Source organism: Micropterus salmoides, unplaced genomic scaffold (genome assembly GCF_014851395.1).
Source record: "Micropterus salmoides isolate LMB-PRFRI ecotype aquatic unplaced genomic scaffold, ASM1485139v1 Ms_hic_scaffold_12, whole genome shotgun sequence".
Taxonomy (NCBI): Eukaryota; Metazoa; Chordata; class Actinopteri; order Centrarchiformes; family Centrarchidae; genus Micropterus; species Micropterus salmoides.
This window is the reverse complement of record NW_024040263.1, coordinates 25,627,071-25,643,350: the sequence shown is the minus strand read 5'-3', so window position 1 is coordinate 25,643,350 and position 16,280 is coordinate 25,627,071. Positions and strand designations below refer to the sequence as shown.

The 16,280-nt window shown below is 41.7% G+C and overlaps 1 protein-coding gene across 1 annotated transcript in view; it reads right to left on the bottom strand.

The window, feature by feature from the left end:
* Positions 1-16,280, bottom strand: part of xylt1 (xylosyltransferase I) — an 88,002-nt gene that overhangs the window by 32,067 nt on the left and 39,655 nt on the right. The window contains exons 2-3 of the mRNA XM_038714232.1: positions 5,440-6,022; positions 44-216 (exon numbers count right to left, since the gene is read on the bottom strand). Coding sequence (XP_038570160.1) covers positions 44-216; positions 5,440-6,022 — 756 coding nt within the window. The remainder of the gene's footprint in view (positions 1-43; positions 217-5,439; positions 6,023-16,280) is intronic.

Below are 16,280 nucleotides of genomic sequence, written 5' to 3'. Positions count from 1 at the left end.
TATAACCAAGCTTCCATTGACCAAACATTGAAGTGTGGCTCACCTGATCGACGTGTATGTAGTAGTAGTGCGAGGTGTGGTAGATGGCTTTGAAGAGGCGTTGAAACTGGCGAGAGGCTCGTCCATGGACCACCAGGACAAACGCTATTCTCACTGGTTTTGATGGAAAGCTCTCAGCGGAGTCCTCATCCCACTGGACGTTAGCATTGGCTTTACCTGTTAGGGAATAAAGAAAACAACATGTCTATATTTATGTAATCATACCAGTGAATATAAATCTTGAATTAACCTTGCATGGACTCTTAATCAGTAATATAATCAGGGATTGTTCGCTTGTTTGATTACCAAATCAAATCTGTTATTTATTTTGATCATCTATGAGAGGCTGCACAAAATATTAGTCACTGTATGATGGGATATCTTCCAGGGACACAGAAAGCAAATGCCAAAGCATAATGAATATACTTATTAATAATAATTAGATGCTATTCTTTTATTAAACAATAAACAGAAATGACTAAACAACAAGGTTGCTAGGCAACAAAGTAAGTAGCCATTGGAGTGGTATGATTAGCATATTTATAATAATGAACTGCCAGTGTTGTCAATGTGAACATTTAGTGGGTATTTTACATTGTGTCTCATTGTGTGATACAGTTTAAACTGTAGAAGTACCTGTTTTATAACTACAAATCAAGATGCTCTTTTGAAGATATACTGTAAGACTTGACACTGGCTGTAGCATTATTATAACATGGGTTACTTCTTTTTGCTCTCCACTGTGTAATTCAGGCGTCCAAATTGGTCAGTGTTACGCACAGGGAAAGGAAGCCTTGCTACAACTGAGGTTATAATGAATAAATGAATAAATATAAACAACAATGTCATACTTCAGCCTTGCTGGGGAACAAAAACAAAACATACCCACAAAACCATGACTCGCTCATCCATTTTCTTGATTGGAATTATGGCAATTTAACCAGACACTACACACACTGTAACTAGTATCCTCATTCAGACAGGAATCCTATAAGCAATTCCTCTGAGGCTTTCAGGGTGGAGCACGGTTTGACAGTGTGCCACAATTCCTCTCAGGCAAAACTCCCAGAAGATGCCTTGGATTTCACACAAACAACAATAAGCATATAGGCAAACACTGCCTTGGTTGCGGCCTGCCAGGCCACTATCAATTGAAACAATTCCAACAATCTCTGGAGAGCCATTGGTAACCTCACATAGCTCCGTTATGTGGTTTTGTACCACACTTAACTGCTCAAAAATAAACACTTGCACTTCAAATCTGAAAAAAACCTTTTTTCGAAGCTGTTCTCCACCATCAAGTCCCAACATTATCTCAGACATTGTTTGTTTTTAAATTTTCAATTATTACAGCCAATGTGCACACGCAGCTTATGAGACATGTTTGTTCACAGAACGTGCCTTAAGGAGATTAATGACTATAATTTGGGACTTCAGTTCCCAAGAGCCTGTTTGTGGTGAAGAAGTAGAGGAAGCTGAGGGAATACTGGGGTGGGGGCTGTTTATTCGCCTGAGGTTACATTTCCTCCCGCCTCCTCTCCACGTCTGGCTCTAGGGACCTGTAATTACTCAAAATTTAAGGGCAAGTGTCCGACATGTCTTCTCTTTATGAGTTGAAAGGGGTAGGCTAAGAAAGCCTAGTCCTTCCTGATCAACTAATCTCATTCATTCTAATTTAAGGTGTCCAGCATGGCTTTGTTTAAAGGTTGGCCACAAGGTTGGGGTTAATGACCCGCTCCTTTGGCTTCAATTGGCCCCAGTTGGCCGTGGCTCCTGTCAGTCACTCATACTTATTTCTCACTCTGTGTGTGTGTGTGTGTGTGTGTGTGTGTGTGTGTGTGTGTGTGTGTGTGAGACAGCTCAGGGGGGAGATCTGCTGTGGGCCAAATCAGATTGAACGGTAATTGGTGGCCAGCTAAGAAGGTTCACTGGTTTGCTTTGCACACGGATAATTGGCCAGTCGCTTCACAAAGTACTTTGAGAATGTGTGCTACGCTAGCTAGCTGAACTAATGAGCACTACTGTGTGTGTGCCCAAACTTACATTTCAGTTTTTTCGAGCAAGTGTGTTTATCTGCAGAAAATGTTGTATTTTTTGAACAGGTCTTGCACCTGAAGAGACCGCAGGCCTATTCCAAAAGAAAAAACAAAAGCCCTCCTCTTGAGCTCATCACTCTTCATCATCCTTCCCATCCCCATCAATCTTTTAAACTGCTTCTCCCTCATCTGCTATCACCCCACTCTCTTCCTCCATCATCTTGTGTAACTTCGGGCTGTTACCCACCCTCCATCTTAACTGCTCATATGAGAGGTTAGAACAAGAGCTGAGCTTTACCCCAAAGGGCTTGTATCAAATTGCATTTGAAAATGTCTCGGGGATGGTTTCATTCCACAAAGCCAGGTTTGCAGACATATAAATCATATACATGAGTTTGATTTATATGAATACAATAACACATCCCCCCCCCCCCCTTTAAACCTGTAGACCTAATAACTGATTTTTTAGCCACCTGAGAGCAGAGCAAACACAACACTGAACACAACATTTACGAGCACCTACGATCACCTTTTAAGTTAGTATGGCAAACTTCTGAGCAAACAGTTACTTAATAAGGCATCCAACAGACACAGCTAACAACACGCTGTCAACAACAACCAGCTGAGCGAAATATCTAGCTCTTTATCTGCTAAATGCTCCACTAGGTTCACCAGCAGTTGCTAACTCTGTCTGCTGTTTGGTTTTGGGCAGTTAGCATATTGGAGCTGCTAAAAACAGCTGGCTGCTACAGCTGAAAATTAAGCCATAAGAGCAAACAAAAGCAGTAAAGTTGCAGGCCAGAAAATCAAGGCAATGAGCTAAAAGAAGATCATAAATCTGAGGAAAACTTCAGAGTTGGGTTCTCAGAGTTAATTCTCTATGGGTTTGTCACTTCGAGCGACTGCTCACATTACAACTACTCATTTGATTAATTTCTGTTATAAATATAGTGATTATAGCAGCTTTATGTACGATTTATGTATACACAAATCCTTGTTAGTACAAGACCACTAGGTTGAAGCTACATAGGTGCAAGGTTACTGACTGCCAGCTGCTGGAGCAATGCAGCCCAATCATATCATTATTAGCCAAGTTAGCATATGGGAGGCAAAGAGATTGAACATGTTCTCCCTGTATTCAATGATGCTAATACCAGAGCTAACACAATTGCTAATCTAGCCAAGGCCTCAAGGACAGAATGCCGATCAAATCAAATTGGACAATTTTCAGCTAACAAGGTTAGGACTTGAATTGGAATGGGGAACAGAGAAGGGGGGGGGGCAGAGAGAGAGAAAAGGGGAGATAACACGTTGGCAGGCAGCAGGCAGGCAGACGGCGAGTAAGAAAGAAAAGTGATTTAATTTAGCTGTCGTGTTGTTACAGCTCAGCCACCAGGGGAAAGCCCTTTTCAATTTCTTTGTCTCCTTTGATCAAACTGTCAGTTTGAGTGGGATGGTGAGTTGCTGTGTGAGATGACAGGAGCTTAGGCACAGAGAAACGATACTCCTGCTCTTGGGAAGGGGAATGCACAGAAGTTGCTAAGTCACAGTGCCTCCTCAAGTTCTAATAAAATGAGCGCAGGCCAGGGAAGGTATCTGACTAGAACAAGCAGGATGTATAATAGCCTTCTCCTCCTCCCCTGCTGCTCATATTGCATTCAGTCCATTCTTCATGAGTAAAAATGCATGTGTGTGTATGTGCTGTTCACTAGCTAAACATGGTTGCTCACCGATGGCAGCAGCCGCAACAAATTATGTTTACAGAACCCACAACCATAAATTCTTAGAGAAAAAATGTGTGCGTCTGTTTGAGAAGAAGAACCTGTGGTCTGTGGCCAGCTTGACAAAACAAATGAAAATTGGAAACCAATTTGGAGAGAATACAAACAGCATCCCCATTTTCTCCAACAATTTACTTCACCAATTACACATCAGCAAAAAAAACGACATTTCTTGCCTTTGACGAGAATTACAATTACAAGAACAGGAAATATTTTACCATGTACTAAAGACTGACTGGTCAGACTATGCTGTTTGTACTTAGCTTTGCGGATATTATTTTTCTTTTTTTGATATGAAAAAAGCTTGAACAGCAGAGAGTAGGAAGAAATACTGTGAAAAGATTAAATGTCAAACTATATGAGGACAATTGACAACCTGTCAACATTATTTCCAGGAAGTTTTTCTTTGTGTTTTGTACTTAATCAATACAAGCAAAAAATCTATTAGCTTCTTGATATCCTGATTTTTAACCTATTTGTGTAGTTTTTATAAAGTGATTTGAGATGAACAATTGTTTTAAATAGCACTGTAGTGAATAGCTCTTAAGAGCGTCATCTATTTTCACTGCTTTCACATAAATGTTGTTTGGCCAGACAGGCCTTAGCAGGAATTCAACCTCTAGCCCATACCTTGCACACCAAGTTTTTTTCTTCTGTGTTTTTTTCATCCGCTAAAAATCGTTATACATAGAAACCTTGCACATCGAGTCCAATGTTTTTTATTATTCTATTTGTTGCAAAAAATCACAATAGAAGACAAAATGGACAAAATAGCTTTAGGTAGGCTGTAGGAGTAGATCTGATTTCTCAAATGATACTTTGCTTTTGACGGCTGCAAAAAAACGCAGAAAATTTAACCTTTTCTGAAAACTTTAATGACAGATGAAGATTTCATAGCTGGTATGTAAACTTGATTGACACAATGTGAGGTTGTATTTATTTGTGTGACAATTTAGGACAAAATATATGCACTTGGTGTGCAAAGGCCATCAGTGTCTTTCTTTGTCCACTTGACATTTAGGTATCGCACAGCTAATTATACTGCGACGTGAGGCAGATTCTTACTATGAGCAATGTAGGTCCGACATGAACCGAAACTTTTCTTGAATAGTTCTGGTTATTTCACATCAGAGATTTCTGTATTACTGGTTATAAGTGGGCATGGCTAAGTTGGGAAAAGGTGATGCCATGTATTTCCGGGCACCAATCAGTTTAGCAACATTTGAGTGTTGCTCATTTTGCCAGCAGTTTCAATGAAATCTGAACCAAATCCACACATACCTTATGAAGCAGACAACGTTTTTGAGTGTTACACTTAACAATAAAAAGTAACTTAGGATGTTTTTTTCCGATCTTAAACTTGATTGTTGCTTATTTCAGTATTCCATAAAAATGTAAAGAAATATTATGGTTTCACATATCACAACCATTTGGAATTAAACTATCAGATGTCCCCAAGATGGGAAACTTGATAGATATTGACCCATTCAGTTAGACAATTTTTGTGCAGAATACAAAGTGAATCACAGACATATCCATTTGTATTAACTAAAATCAAATAATTACAATGATTAATGACTCACCCTCGAGGGGGCAGTAGCGAGTGACCTTCTCGGGCATTAACTGCCCTTCCTTGTGTCTGCAGTACACTTCAGCAATCTGTTGCCGGCACTCCCTGCTCTTGGCTCTGGATAGAGCTGAAATGGCTTCCTTCCCACTGATCTCACACTTAGGTGGCTGGTCGTAAGTCACCTCCAGCGGTGCTGCAGTCGACTGCCTCCTGTGTGGGTGCTGATGTCTGTGCTGCGACTGTGCTTGCTGGGCCTGCGAGGTATGGTAGTGTTGCTGCGACTCTCCTGCGATGCCCCGACCACCTGGGTAGGAGGCATTGTTGCCCACTACCAGCGGCTGGTGGCCTACAGGCAGCACTTCGTTTGAGCTGCGGCCCAGACTTGGGGAGCTGTCCCGCCAGGCCTGCTGCTGGGCGTGGGCCTTCTCCTGCAGATTCTCCCGCTTGCCGATGGTGGCCCCTACAGACTGCCGGTGTGGCTGTGAGCGCGCACCGAAGTTACTATTGTCTATGTTCTCAAAGTCTTTGGGCACAGAGTTCTCATTGTTGCTGTCCACTCTACTTTTCTCCTTCGGCCTGTGGGAGTAATATCCATCCTGGAAGAAGGAGACAAGGGAAGCGTTGGGTAAATGGTGGGGAGTGAGGAAAAAAGAGGAGGGAAGACACAAACAAGAAAAACAAGATCAGAATTCAGTGAGCGTGGTGCATATCAAATGTCGGATTAACAATGAATGTGGTACGTATGAGTGGGCAGCGCTGCATTGAAATGTGAGGCATAAAATGAAGTAGCAAGGTATTGAGTGAGAGAACTACAAGGTGCAACCTGACTAGAGGTGATGCAGAGCTGAGGGCTCTGTCGCGCCATGCCATCATCAGATTAGCCCTGGTTTCAATTAAATTCCCCTCAAATGTGCCCAGCACTCCGTAAACAGATTACCAAGAAGGGATAAAGGGCCAGAATATGACTGTGAGATTGTGTGGGTGTTTGTGTTTATGCATGTGTGTGTGTGTACAATTCCTTTTAGAAAATGTGAAGAAATTGTAGTGGTGTGGCGTGTGACTGGAAAGGCTGCACTTGTCTGTGCTGTGTGTCTGCATATATGAGATAGTGTCTGTGTGTGTGTGTGTGTGTGTGTGTGTGTGTGTGTGTGTGTGTGTGAACGTCTGAATGTACAATTTCCCTATCTTTCCAGCAGGATAGGCTGAAAGCGAAGGAGGGGCACAGGGGAGAGCAGAAAGAGGAAAAGGGTAATGAGTGAAAGTGGCGAGTGCAAGGCGAAGGAGCGCTGACACGAGGCATGAGTTCTGCTCCCAGGAAGCGCTGGCTTGTTCCAGTGAAATATGCCGCGATGCATCAAACGGAGAAAGCTGCCTGGCTACCACACCACGGTTGCACACCTTGCTAGACACACAGGAGAAGAGGCGGAGGGGAAAAAGTGAGTGGGGAATGGAACGACAAACAGCAGCCGTGGGAAGACATAGCTCATAACAACAGGGGTCCCTGATGTGTTCCTCCATTTACAATGCACACTAAAAAAGGAGAGAAAGCGGGAGGGAGCGCTAAATGCAAAATGAGGTATGTGAGAGAATGGAAGTAAGAGAGGTGAGAGACACAAGGGAAGCAAGAGAGATGCTATTGTGAGCCAGCTGCCCAGAATGGAAATGTCTTTCCACCCCTAAAGCTAGGCCTGTTATCAGCCCATCAACCTACCCTCTTTGCAAACACCTTGTACTAGCACAATTACAAAAGGTGGCTGGATGACACGCTTTCACACTCGGAGAGACAGGAGGAGGATGATATTATAGAAGTAAAACAAGAAACAACAAACTGGATGAAAAACAGAAGAGGAACAATATTCTCATTGTCAGCTCCTTTTAAGCTGCTTCTTGGCAGAGTCCTACTTCTCACAACACTGGATAAGCTTCTGCCTCTCCTCTCCTGTCCGCTCCTGTCCTCTCCTCCCCTTTCCTCACAGTCTATCCTCTTTTCTCTCCATGCGTCTCCTTCCCTTCACACTTCTCTTCACACATCCTAATTCTACTGCTCTTCTCTGCTCCTTTCACCTCTCATCCCTTCTGCTCCACATGCTCACTCCCCTTCTCTTGTCATCTGTTGCCTATTTCAAGTTTTTCACACCTCCTTTTCTCCCTCCCTCCCCTCTCTCTCAGCATCATTTCTGCTCCTGCCTGTCATAACCTCTCCTTTCCCCTCCTTGTCTTTCTCTACTTTCTTCCCCCTGTCAGTTTAAACAGACCATGTTGTCTGAATGGCAGAACCTGCTAATCCTGCGTGTAACAGCTGCTTAGGCCAGTGATCACCTAAAAAGAAATCCCTACTTGCTGAGTTTCAAAAGGAATGCTTTATGGGGCTAATCCATGCAGTGCAAGTCACTGGATGTTTGCAGAGGTAAAATGAGTCTGTGTATGTTCATGATTATGTGTGTACAGTGCATGTTTCTTGTGTTTTTTTTTTTCTAAAAGTGTTCACTTGTGTGTGTGTGTGTGTGTGTGTGTGTGTGTGAGAGAGTGTGTGTATGAGTGTATGCGTGTGTGTTTAAGGGAGGGAGAGAGCTAGTAAAGTAGAGGCAGCATGTGTTTGCCCTGGAGAAACGGATACTCTCACTTTGAGTCCCACTGTGAGACACATGAGAAGATCAGGGACACAGTTAAATTGGAACAATGCCCAAATGAGATAAACAATAAAAACAACAGCACCTGAAATGTCCCTCAACACATCCTGATGGAACAAATCTAATTTTCTTACAGCAGACAAATGCCAAACGTTTGCTGATGAAGCTTTCTCCATATTCTCTTATCACAGAATTCTTAGAATTCAAGTTAGTATGCTCATTGCCACAGCAAGGCCAAGTGAAGCTTACCTGAGGCATGTCTGTCTGCGCTGTCAATAAGGGATTGATGTAAGGCTACAACTATTCATTTTTTTCATTATCACTTGACAGCTGACTATTTTTGATTAATCCTTTACTCGAAATAATGATTAATTAAACTGTAAAAAATACCAACAAACAAAAACGGACAATTTTGCACAGCATTTTACAGTGGAGACCTCGCATGAAATAACACTAATTCGATCGATCGATACTGACGTGGCTGTTTGGTTTATATGAATGGGGCTAGGAGATGGTTATCTTAGCACACTTAACACAAAGACTGGAGACAGGTAGAAACAGTTAGCCTGGCTCTGTGCTGCAATACAATCTGCCTAAGAGCACCTCTGAATCTCAATAATTAATACAAAGTATCTTGTTTGTTAAAAACCTTACAAAAAACGTGTAAAAATGACAGTTACTGCTGCCAGTTAATGCTATGCTAAGCTAACCAGCCGCTGGCTGTAGCTTTATATTTGCAGTACAGACATGTGTTATTACTCTTCTAATCCAGCTCTTTGCTAGAAGTGTAATTAAAACAAACGATTCCTTTAACCTTCATGAAAAAAATCTAGCAAGCAGCAGTGCTACGTTACACATCAAAGGTCTGATTCAGCTCAGCAGGTGACATTATTTTGATTGATCACATCATATGTTTGCTTGCAGTAATTTATCAGAGTAACATATTGCAATATTGAAAAAAAAATTCAGGAAAGTTGGGAGAAATAAAGACAAACAGCCCATTTAGTCACAATCAGGTGCAGATGTGTCTTTTGTCCAACCCACAGAGATTTCATTCACAGTCAAGCAAGACAGACAAAAGCAGCATATCCTCACATTTGAGAAGCTGGGAACCAGTTTCCTTACCAGTTTTTTTGTTGCATTTGTGTTTGATAAATGACTCATCAACAATTACTAGACTCCTAAAATTCTTCCAGATTAATTTTGATCAACTGACTGATAAATCGACTGATCACATGAGCATTAGATTGTTGTATTTTAACTACTTCTTTGACTGCATCCCAGCTGGCTATAATTGTTTTCTTTGGGGGAAAAGAAGCCGAAAGCATCACAAAGATGTTGATTTGTTGCAAATTAATTGACACGGATAAGAGTCAGATGAGGTTAGCCCCATGTGGCCCTGAAGTGGAAATGAGTAGTATTTGTAGGCTGGTACTGAGGAGATTCCTCTGGATAAACAATCTTCACACTGTGCCCCCTTTCCCCCTCCTCCTCCTCCTTCTCCTTCTCCTCCTGTGAGCAAAGGACTCCAGTAGCTGTGTTGCTCTTTAATCTCAGGGACCGGGCTCTAAGCAGGAAGCGGTGGGGCACAGAATTAATAGTAGTGGCGGCCACTGGAGATAGGAACTGCTTTGGACTGCAGATGGGGCTGGGAGCTGGGGGTAGCTATTGATTGTTACAGGGGATATGTTTTCTACTCCCTGGGAGTGTCGAGGAGGCAAGCCAGGATTGCCTGGCATGGGGTATGCTGGTTGCACACACTCACACAAAAACACACAGACACACACAAACAGCCCTCCCTGAGCTCTGCTGAGGAGTGAGGAAAAAGCAGAGGGGGTAAACGTTGATACTATCCATCACTGGTAGGTACATTTAGAGAGAGGCCTGTGGGGCTGGGAGTCTCAACATCCCCTCAGGGAATGGTTTAGTCCATTTCTCAATACAGAGCTGGCCCTATCCACTTTCCCCTATTTCCACTGCCACAGGGGGAAATATTTCACCTGTCCTTTTTCTCTCTTTCTCTCTCTCCCTTTCTCTCCACCCCCCATATCCTGTGCAGCAGAGAAAAAAAGCACATATCTCTCTCTCAGCACCTGTCCAGCTTCACCACTCTCCTCCTCCTCCTCCTGCCTTGGCCCACGTATCATCCCTCGCTCTAGGAAGGAAAGCAGTTCATCTGCTCCGCCCCCTCCCCTCCTTCCTAATGCCATCATTTACTGTTGCAGTCCCCCGGTAGATGTGAGGGAGAGCGAGGTAGCAGCACATATCAGTTTCACCTCAAACTCCCAGCCTGCTTTAAAAGACATCATTCCTATGGGGCCGAGCTGAGATAAGCTTCTACAGTGTGTACTCTGTCAACACAAGCTGGTGTATGGACAGCCATGCAAACAACCATACCACCTTGTATATAAAGATACAGTAAAGTTTATTAGTAAATACAGTACTGATATGTGCTGAAATACAGAACTGCATATGTGTGAGTAGGTGGGTGTTCAGTCACTACGGCGGTGAGCAGGCCAGATTCTGCTACGACCTGCCTGCCATGTGGCTAACGAGCTCAGATTAATCACCTGGACTGAATCCCTGCAATACTCAGAGCAAGATGTGGCGTCTGGCATGACATAGGAGACTGATACACTGACAGACTTTGTTCACAGCTGCTCTAGCACCTCAGGACACCTTGCGGAGAAATGAGCCAGGGTAGAGCCGGGACGACCTAAATGCTTAGTGACTTCTTAGAAGTCGTACTTATCGTAGCTTATCAGCTGTAAAGTTTGGAGGCGAAAAGCAGCTGCTCTTTTCTGCTTTCTTAGATTTGCAGTTTCTGAAATGCTCATACAAAGTGTATGATTTAGTTTAATAAAAAATAGCCTACGGTAAAGAGTTTCAAAGGGTCTAAACCAGTGGTTCTCAACCTTTTTTGGGCCAGCGCCCACCTATCCATTATCTAGGTCCCTTACCGCCCCCCATCAAAAAAGATGTTGGCTATTTGTCCTGAATATTGTTGATTATTATCATCGTTGTTGTTGTGACTCTTGTTATTAAAAACATGAAAAAAGCACATAAGTGAATGATACACAACAATTTTATGACTTTCCCAGGTAACAAAAAAGCCATGTCAATAGGGATTAAATTTAATTAATAAGTGAATGTTCCCTCTCAGAAACTTTTTGTAAACACACAGACCGTATTCTTAGATGGGGCACTTAATAAGTGTGGGGTGTGGGGGTCCTCCCCCAGAAGATTTTGAGCATTAAAGACTTAATTTCCTGCATTCTGGTGAAAATGTCTGCCTTTTCTGCACCAATTTATGGTGGAAATGTTTTTTATTTTATTAAGGGAAATACAATATTCAGGCGGAAGATGACAATTCGAAATATAAAAATATAACAATATAATGCAGTCAGGCTCTCAGGTATTCTTTATAGCTTTATAATATGTTTCTCCTGTAGATCCCTGCTGAGTCAACACACATGATTTAGCCTTCCCTCCTGTTTGTGTCTGTTGTTTGTGGAAGTAACTTCTATAAATGTGATTGTGGCACCTTTTCACCTCAATGATAAATTAATTATATTTAATTCAGTTATTAACTTCTGAAAGCATATTAAAGTAATAGGCTAGCTCCTCTGTTTTAACACGTTTTTAATGTATTTAAACGGGACGGGAACAATCAAGCTGGAAACGGTAAAGATATTTGCAGATTCCTCAGTCAAGTGGATTTCATTAAAGGCGTCAGGTTCACTTTCTAGGATTTCCAATGTACTCTATTTTGTAGTTATGAATATTTCCTGATTTTCTGCTACCTTTGTCTTTTTTCTCTCTCTCTCTCTTGGCTCAATTCCTTCAGTCTCCTTCTCTCCCAAGGGCTAAAACCGGAGGAATGCTGGTCACATGTAATGTAAGTGTGTACGTGTGTGTGCGCGCAAATGCATGATTAGTGGCAGCTCTGAATGAACAATCTGGGTTTGGTATGCACAGAAGCCTCTTGTTGTGTGCCCTGCTACAAGCCCCGGAGCAAAAGTGTTGAAAAGGGAGTGTGTGTGTGTGTGTGTGTGTGTGTATGTGAGTGAGCGCGCAAATGTATACCTAAAGGAGAGAGAAAATGAGAACCTCTGAAAACTACTTACAAATCCAGCCACCTAGAATTGCAGACTGGCCCAGGCAGATCTGTGGCTGCTGGGTGCTTGGCTGAAATTAAATCTCTCCCTCAGTGATGTAGTAACAGTAGCTAAAGGTTGGGTTTGACAAATGAAATTTGAAGAAAGGATGCATTATCTGTAAACAAAGCAAAAAGATACAAATATGCCACACCTCTGGGAAATAGACGAATTATTGCAATTGGCTACTTAAGGTAGAAACCACTGAAAATTATCAAAGTCTTCCAGAGACAATGATCCTAGGGTTGAGACTCAAGGGTGTTTACTAAAAACAGAGGGCAGAGGTGAATTTACAAACTGCTGTTGAACTTCTTTCTGATGTATATTCTTATATTACACTTACATGGCTTCACAGACTATTTGCATGAATGGTTTCAACTGGGCGAGAAAACAAAAAACCCTGACCTCTGCACTCACAACCACAGACACAAGGAAGATACATGGAGTTCCTGTTCCTCAAAAAAATACCCTTTTTAAATACAGCAGAACTCTACGTAAAAATCTCCACACAAACATACTTATGAAGAAATGTATTAACTGTGGGGGTGGGGGATTCTTTGAGGAGTTCCTACAAGGCCACGGAGGAATTAAAAAATATTTCTGCTTCAGTGTTTGCATGCCATTGCAATCATGATCTCTCGCAATAGTTTTTTCCCAGAGCTCCCCTTGTGTACACATTACGCTCAGCCCACTCAAAGTACTGATGTTCTCTGATGGCTTGTTGATATATGAAGCCCACATACACTCACCGGCCACTTATAGAAATAGCTAATCAGCCAATCAAATGGCAGCAACTCAATACATTTAGGCATGCAAACGTGGTCAAATCATTTAAGTCACTTTGAAAGTGGCATAGTTGTTAGTGCCAGACAGGCTGGTCTGAGTATTTCAGAACCTGCTGATCTACTGGGATTTTCACGTACAACCGTCTCTAGGTTTGACAGAGAATGGTCTGAAAAAGAGAAAATATCCAGTGGATGAAAATGCCTTGTTGATGTCAGAGGCCAGAGGAGAATGGACAAACTGGTTCGAGATGACAGAAAGGTAACAGTAACTCAAGTAACCTCGTTACAACCAAGTAGGGATGAAACGATATGAAAATTTCATATCACGATTATAGTGACCAAAATCATCATGGTTATCAGTATTATCACGGTATTGTAAAAATGTGCCAAAAAATATTGAAATGATGAACTGATACACGCACTGAAACCGTTTCAACAAGTTTTATATTGAAAACTACAAATAGGCTACAATTGCCATTTTGTTTGCTTGAAAAATAAAATAACAGTAAATACCTTTTGTATTTGTAGTATATGAAAATCATCAAGTGTGCATTATCAAGATTTTATTTTATATAGGTAATACAATGATCCCGTGGACAATTACATGAAAACAAATAAGACTTTATAAGACAGAGATAGTAATGAGCCCAAAAACTGACATAAATACAGAGGAGTCTGTAGCGTTTCTAGATATGCTGGTTGGTTGACTAAACTGCGTAACGTGCTATCATGTGCAGTGGACGAATAGACTCTGCCGACACATGACACACACAGCAACAGAACAACGTGTGGCGTTTTTAAAAGAGCAGCTAACACTGAGAGTTTCAGTTTACATGCTGTTAGCAAGTCAGAGAGACAAACCAAAACTAAAAATTAACTCACCCTGCGTTCACTATAAGGATATTTTCTTCAATCAAGTTTCCCTCAGCACTCTCATAAAAACTAAAATATGACTTCAGAGTGACTGAAAAATCTCTGCAACGTTGTCTTCTGCCGTGTTGTCATTGACCCAAACCCACGTTGCATTCTGCGCATGCGCGCCTGCTTCTGGGAGACGCTGGACGGTGTTTGCCGTGAGATTACAACAGCACGGTTAACCGTACCCGGTTATCATGGTAATTAAATTGTGTACGGTAATATTAACAGTCGGGAATTTTACCATGGTTTACCATTAAACCGGTTATCGTTTCATCCCTACAACCAAGGTATGCTGAATACCATCTCTGAATGCACAGCACATTGAACCTTGAAGCATATAGGCTACAGCAGCAGAAGACCACACCAGGTGCCCCTCCTGTCAGCTAACACAGGCTCATCAAAACTGGACAACAGAGGATTGGAAAAACTTTGCCTGGTCTGGTGAGTCTCGATTTCAGCTGCAACATTCAGATGGTAGAGTCAGAATTTGGCGTAAACAACATGAAAGCATGGATCCATCCTGCCTTGTATCAACAGTTCAGGCTGGTGGTGGGGGATATTTTCTTGGCACACTTTGGGCCCCTTAGTACCAATTGGTCATTTTTTTAAAACGCGACAGCCTACCTGATGATTGTTGCTGACCACGTCCATCACTTTTTGACCACAGAATGCCCATCTTCTGATGGCTACTTCCACCAGGATAATGCACCATGTCACAAAGCTCAAATCTTCTCTAACTCGTTTCTTGAACATGATTAATGAGTTCATTGTACTCCAATGGCTTGGCATGGATACAACCTGCAGCAACTGCGTAATACTATCATGTCAACATGGACCAAAGTCTCTAAGGAATGTTTCCAACACCTTGCTGAAAGTATGCCACGAAGAAATAAGGCAATTCTGAAGGGAAAGGGGTCAACCCAGTACTAGTAAGGTGTATCTAATGAAGGGTTAGGGTTAGATCTTGTTTAGCTGAAAGTAAGATGATGGTATTTTACAGATTTCATAAGCAGGTTAAAGCAATTGTTTGACATTTTGGGAAATATTATTATTCACTTTGTTGCTGAAAGTTAGATGAGAAGATTTACTGTCCTTCAGTCCTGCCTATACGCTTAACATTAAGTTACAGCCAGCAAGTCATTAGCTTCATTTAGCATAACCACTCCACTGGAAAACAGCTTGCTCTAGCTAAACTGCCTAACAGCAATTCTGAAGGTCAGTACTTAACCCAATAATTAACCAGCAGAGATTGCATGTAAAACACAATTTGTTGTTTGTGGTATTGATCTTCTCATTTAACTCTCGGCAAACAGCAGATGAGCATATTTCACAAAATGTTGCACTAAATGTAATGTTTGCTGTGGCTGTATTTAGTAAAAGCCCCATAAATTATTTATAAGGTAGCCAAAATTTGTTGCTATGTTGCCAGAGTGTGCAAAAGCTCAAAAAAAGTATTGCTAAGTGATGCAAACCTATCAATAAACACAACACAGGTTTGGTTAAGGATAATAAAAAGAGATTCATAGGAACTTCCTCTCCTCCCCAGGCAGAAATCATTTAAAGCTGTTTTTGGCTAGTGATAATTCGCTATATATGTGACATATAGCCACTTATATGTTTAATTACCTTCCTCCTGCATTGCAAAAAGTATTTTGTTCTTCCTGGCCACTAATACTTCATGTAGTACTACCACACATTAGTATTCTATGCTCACACTCTTAACCATTAAATTCCTTACTCTTGGCTGTTTTAGGCATCGGATATCAAGTAATTCAACCTAATTCATTTATTGCACTTACTATAAGTCACTCTTGAAATGTAAACGAGTGTAATGGGCATAATTTAAACTAGAATCTGCTTACTGTTATGGAAATGAACGGAAGTAAATGCTACAATGGAAAAAATAATAAATACTATGAATGTATTGATGTCAAAATTGTTCTCTTCTGGAACTTTCCTCCTAAATTGGATTATGAAGAAATAGAGCTGAGAGGCGACCTCAAATAACCCCAAAGATTTATTCTGTGTGTGTACCAACAACAAGGAAACTCACACTGGGAACAATGTTAGAGCTAAAATCCCCAAAGTATGTAGGAAAAGTGCCTGAGTCTCACAAGGTTTGGTTTGCCTTTTCCCCTTAAAAATCTTTACTCGGCATCCCAGCAGCTTACATAGATGGATTACTAAACACGCACAAACACACACACACACACACACACACCTGCATCTCCAGACTCAGTTTGTCCTCTGTTACTATTACACACACCATATTGTACACACGCAAGTCTGCACACTCACACACACACACACACACTACTACTCACTTGCGAGACTGGTTTAGTGCAAGTCACATTTATCCTGGGG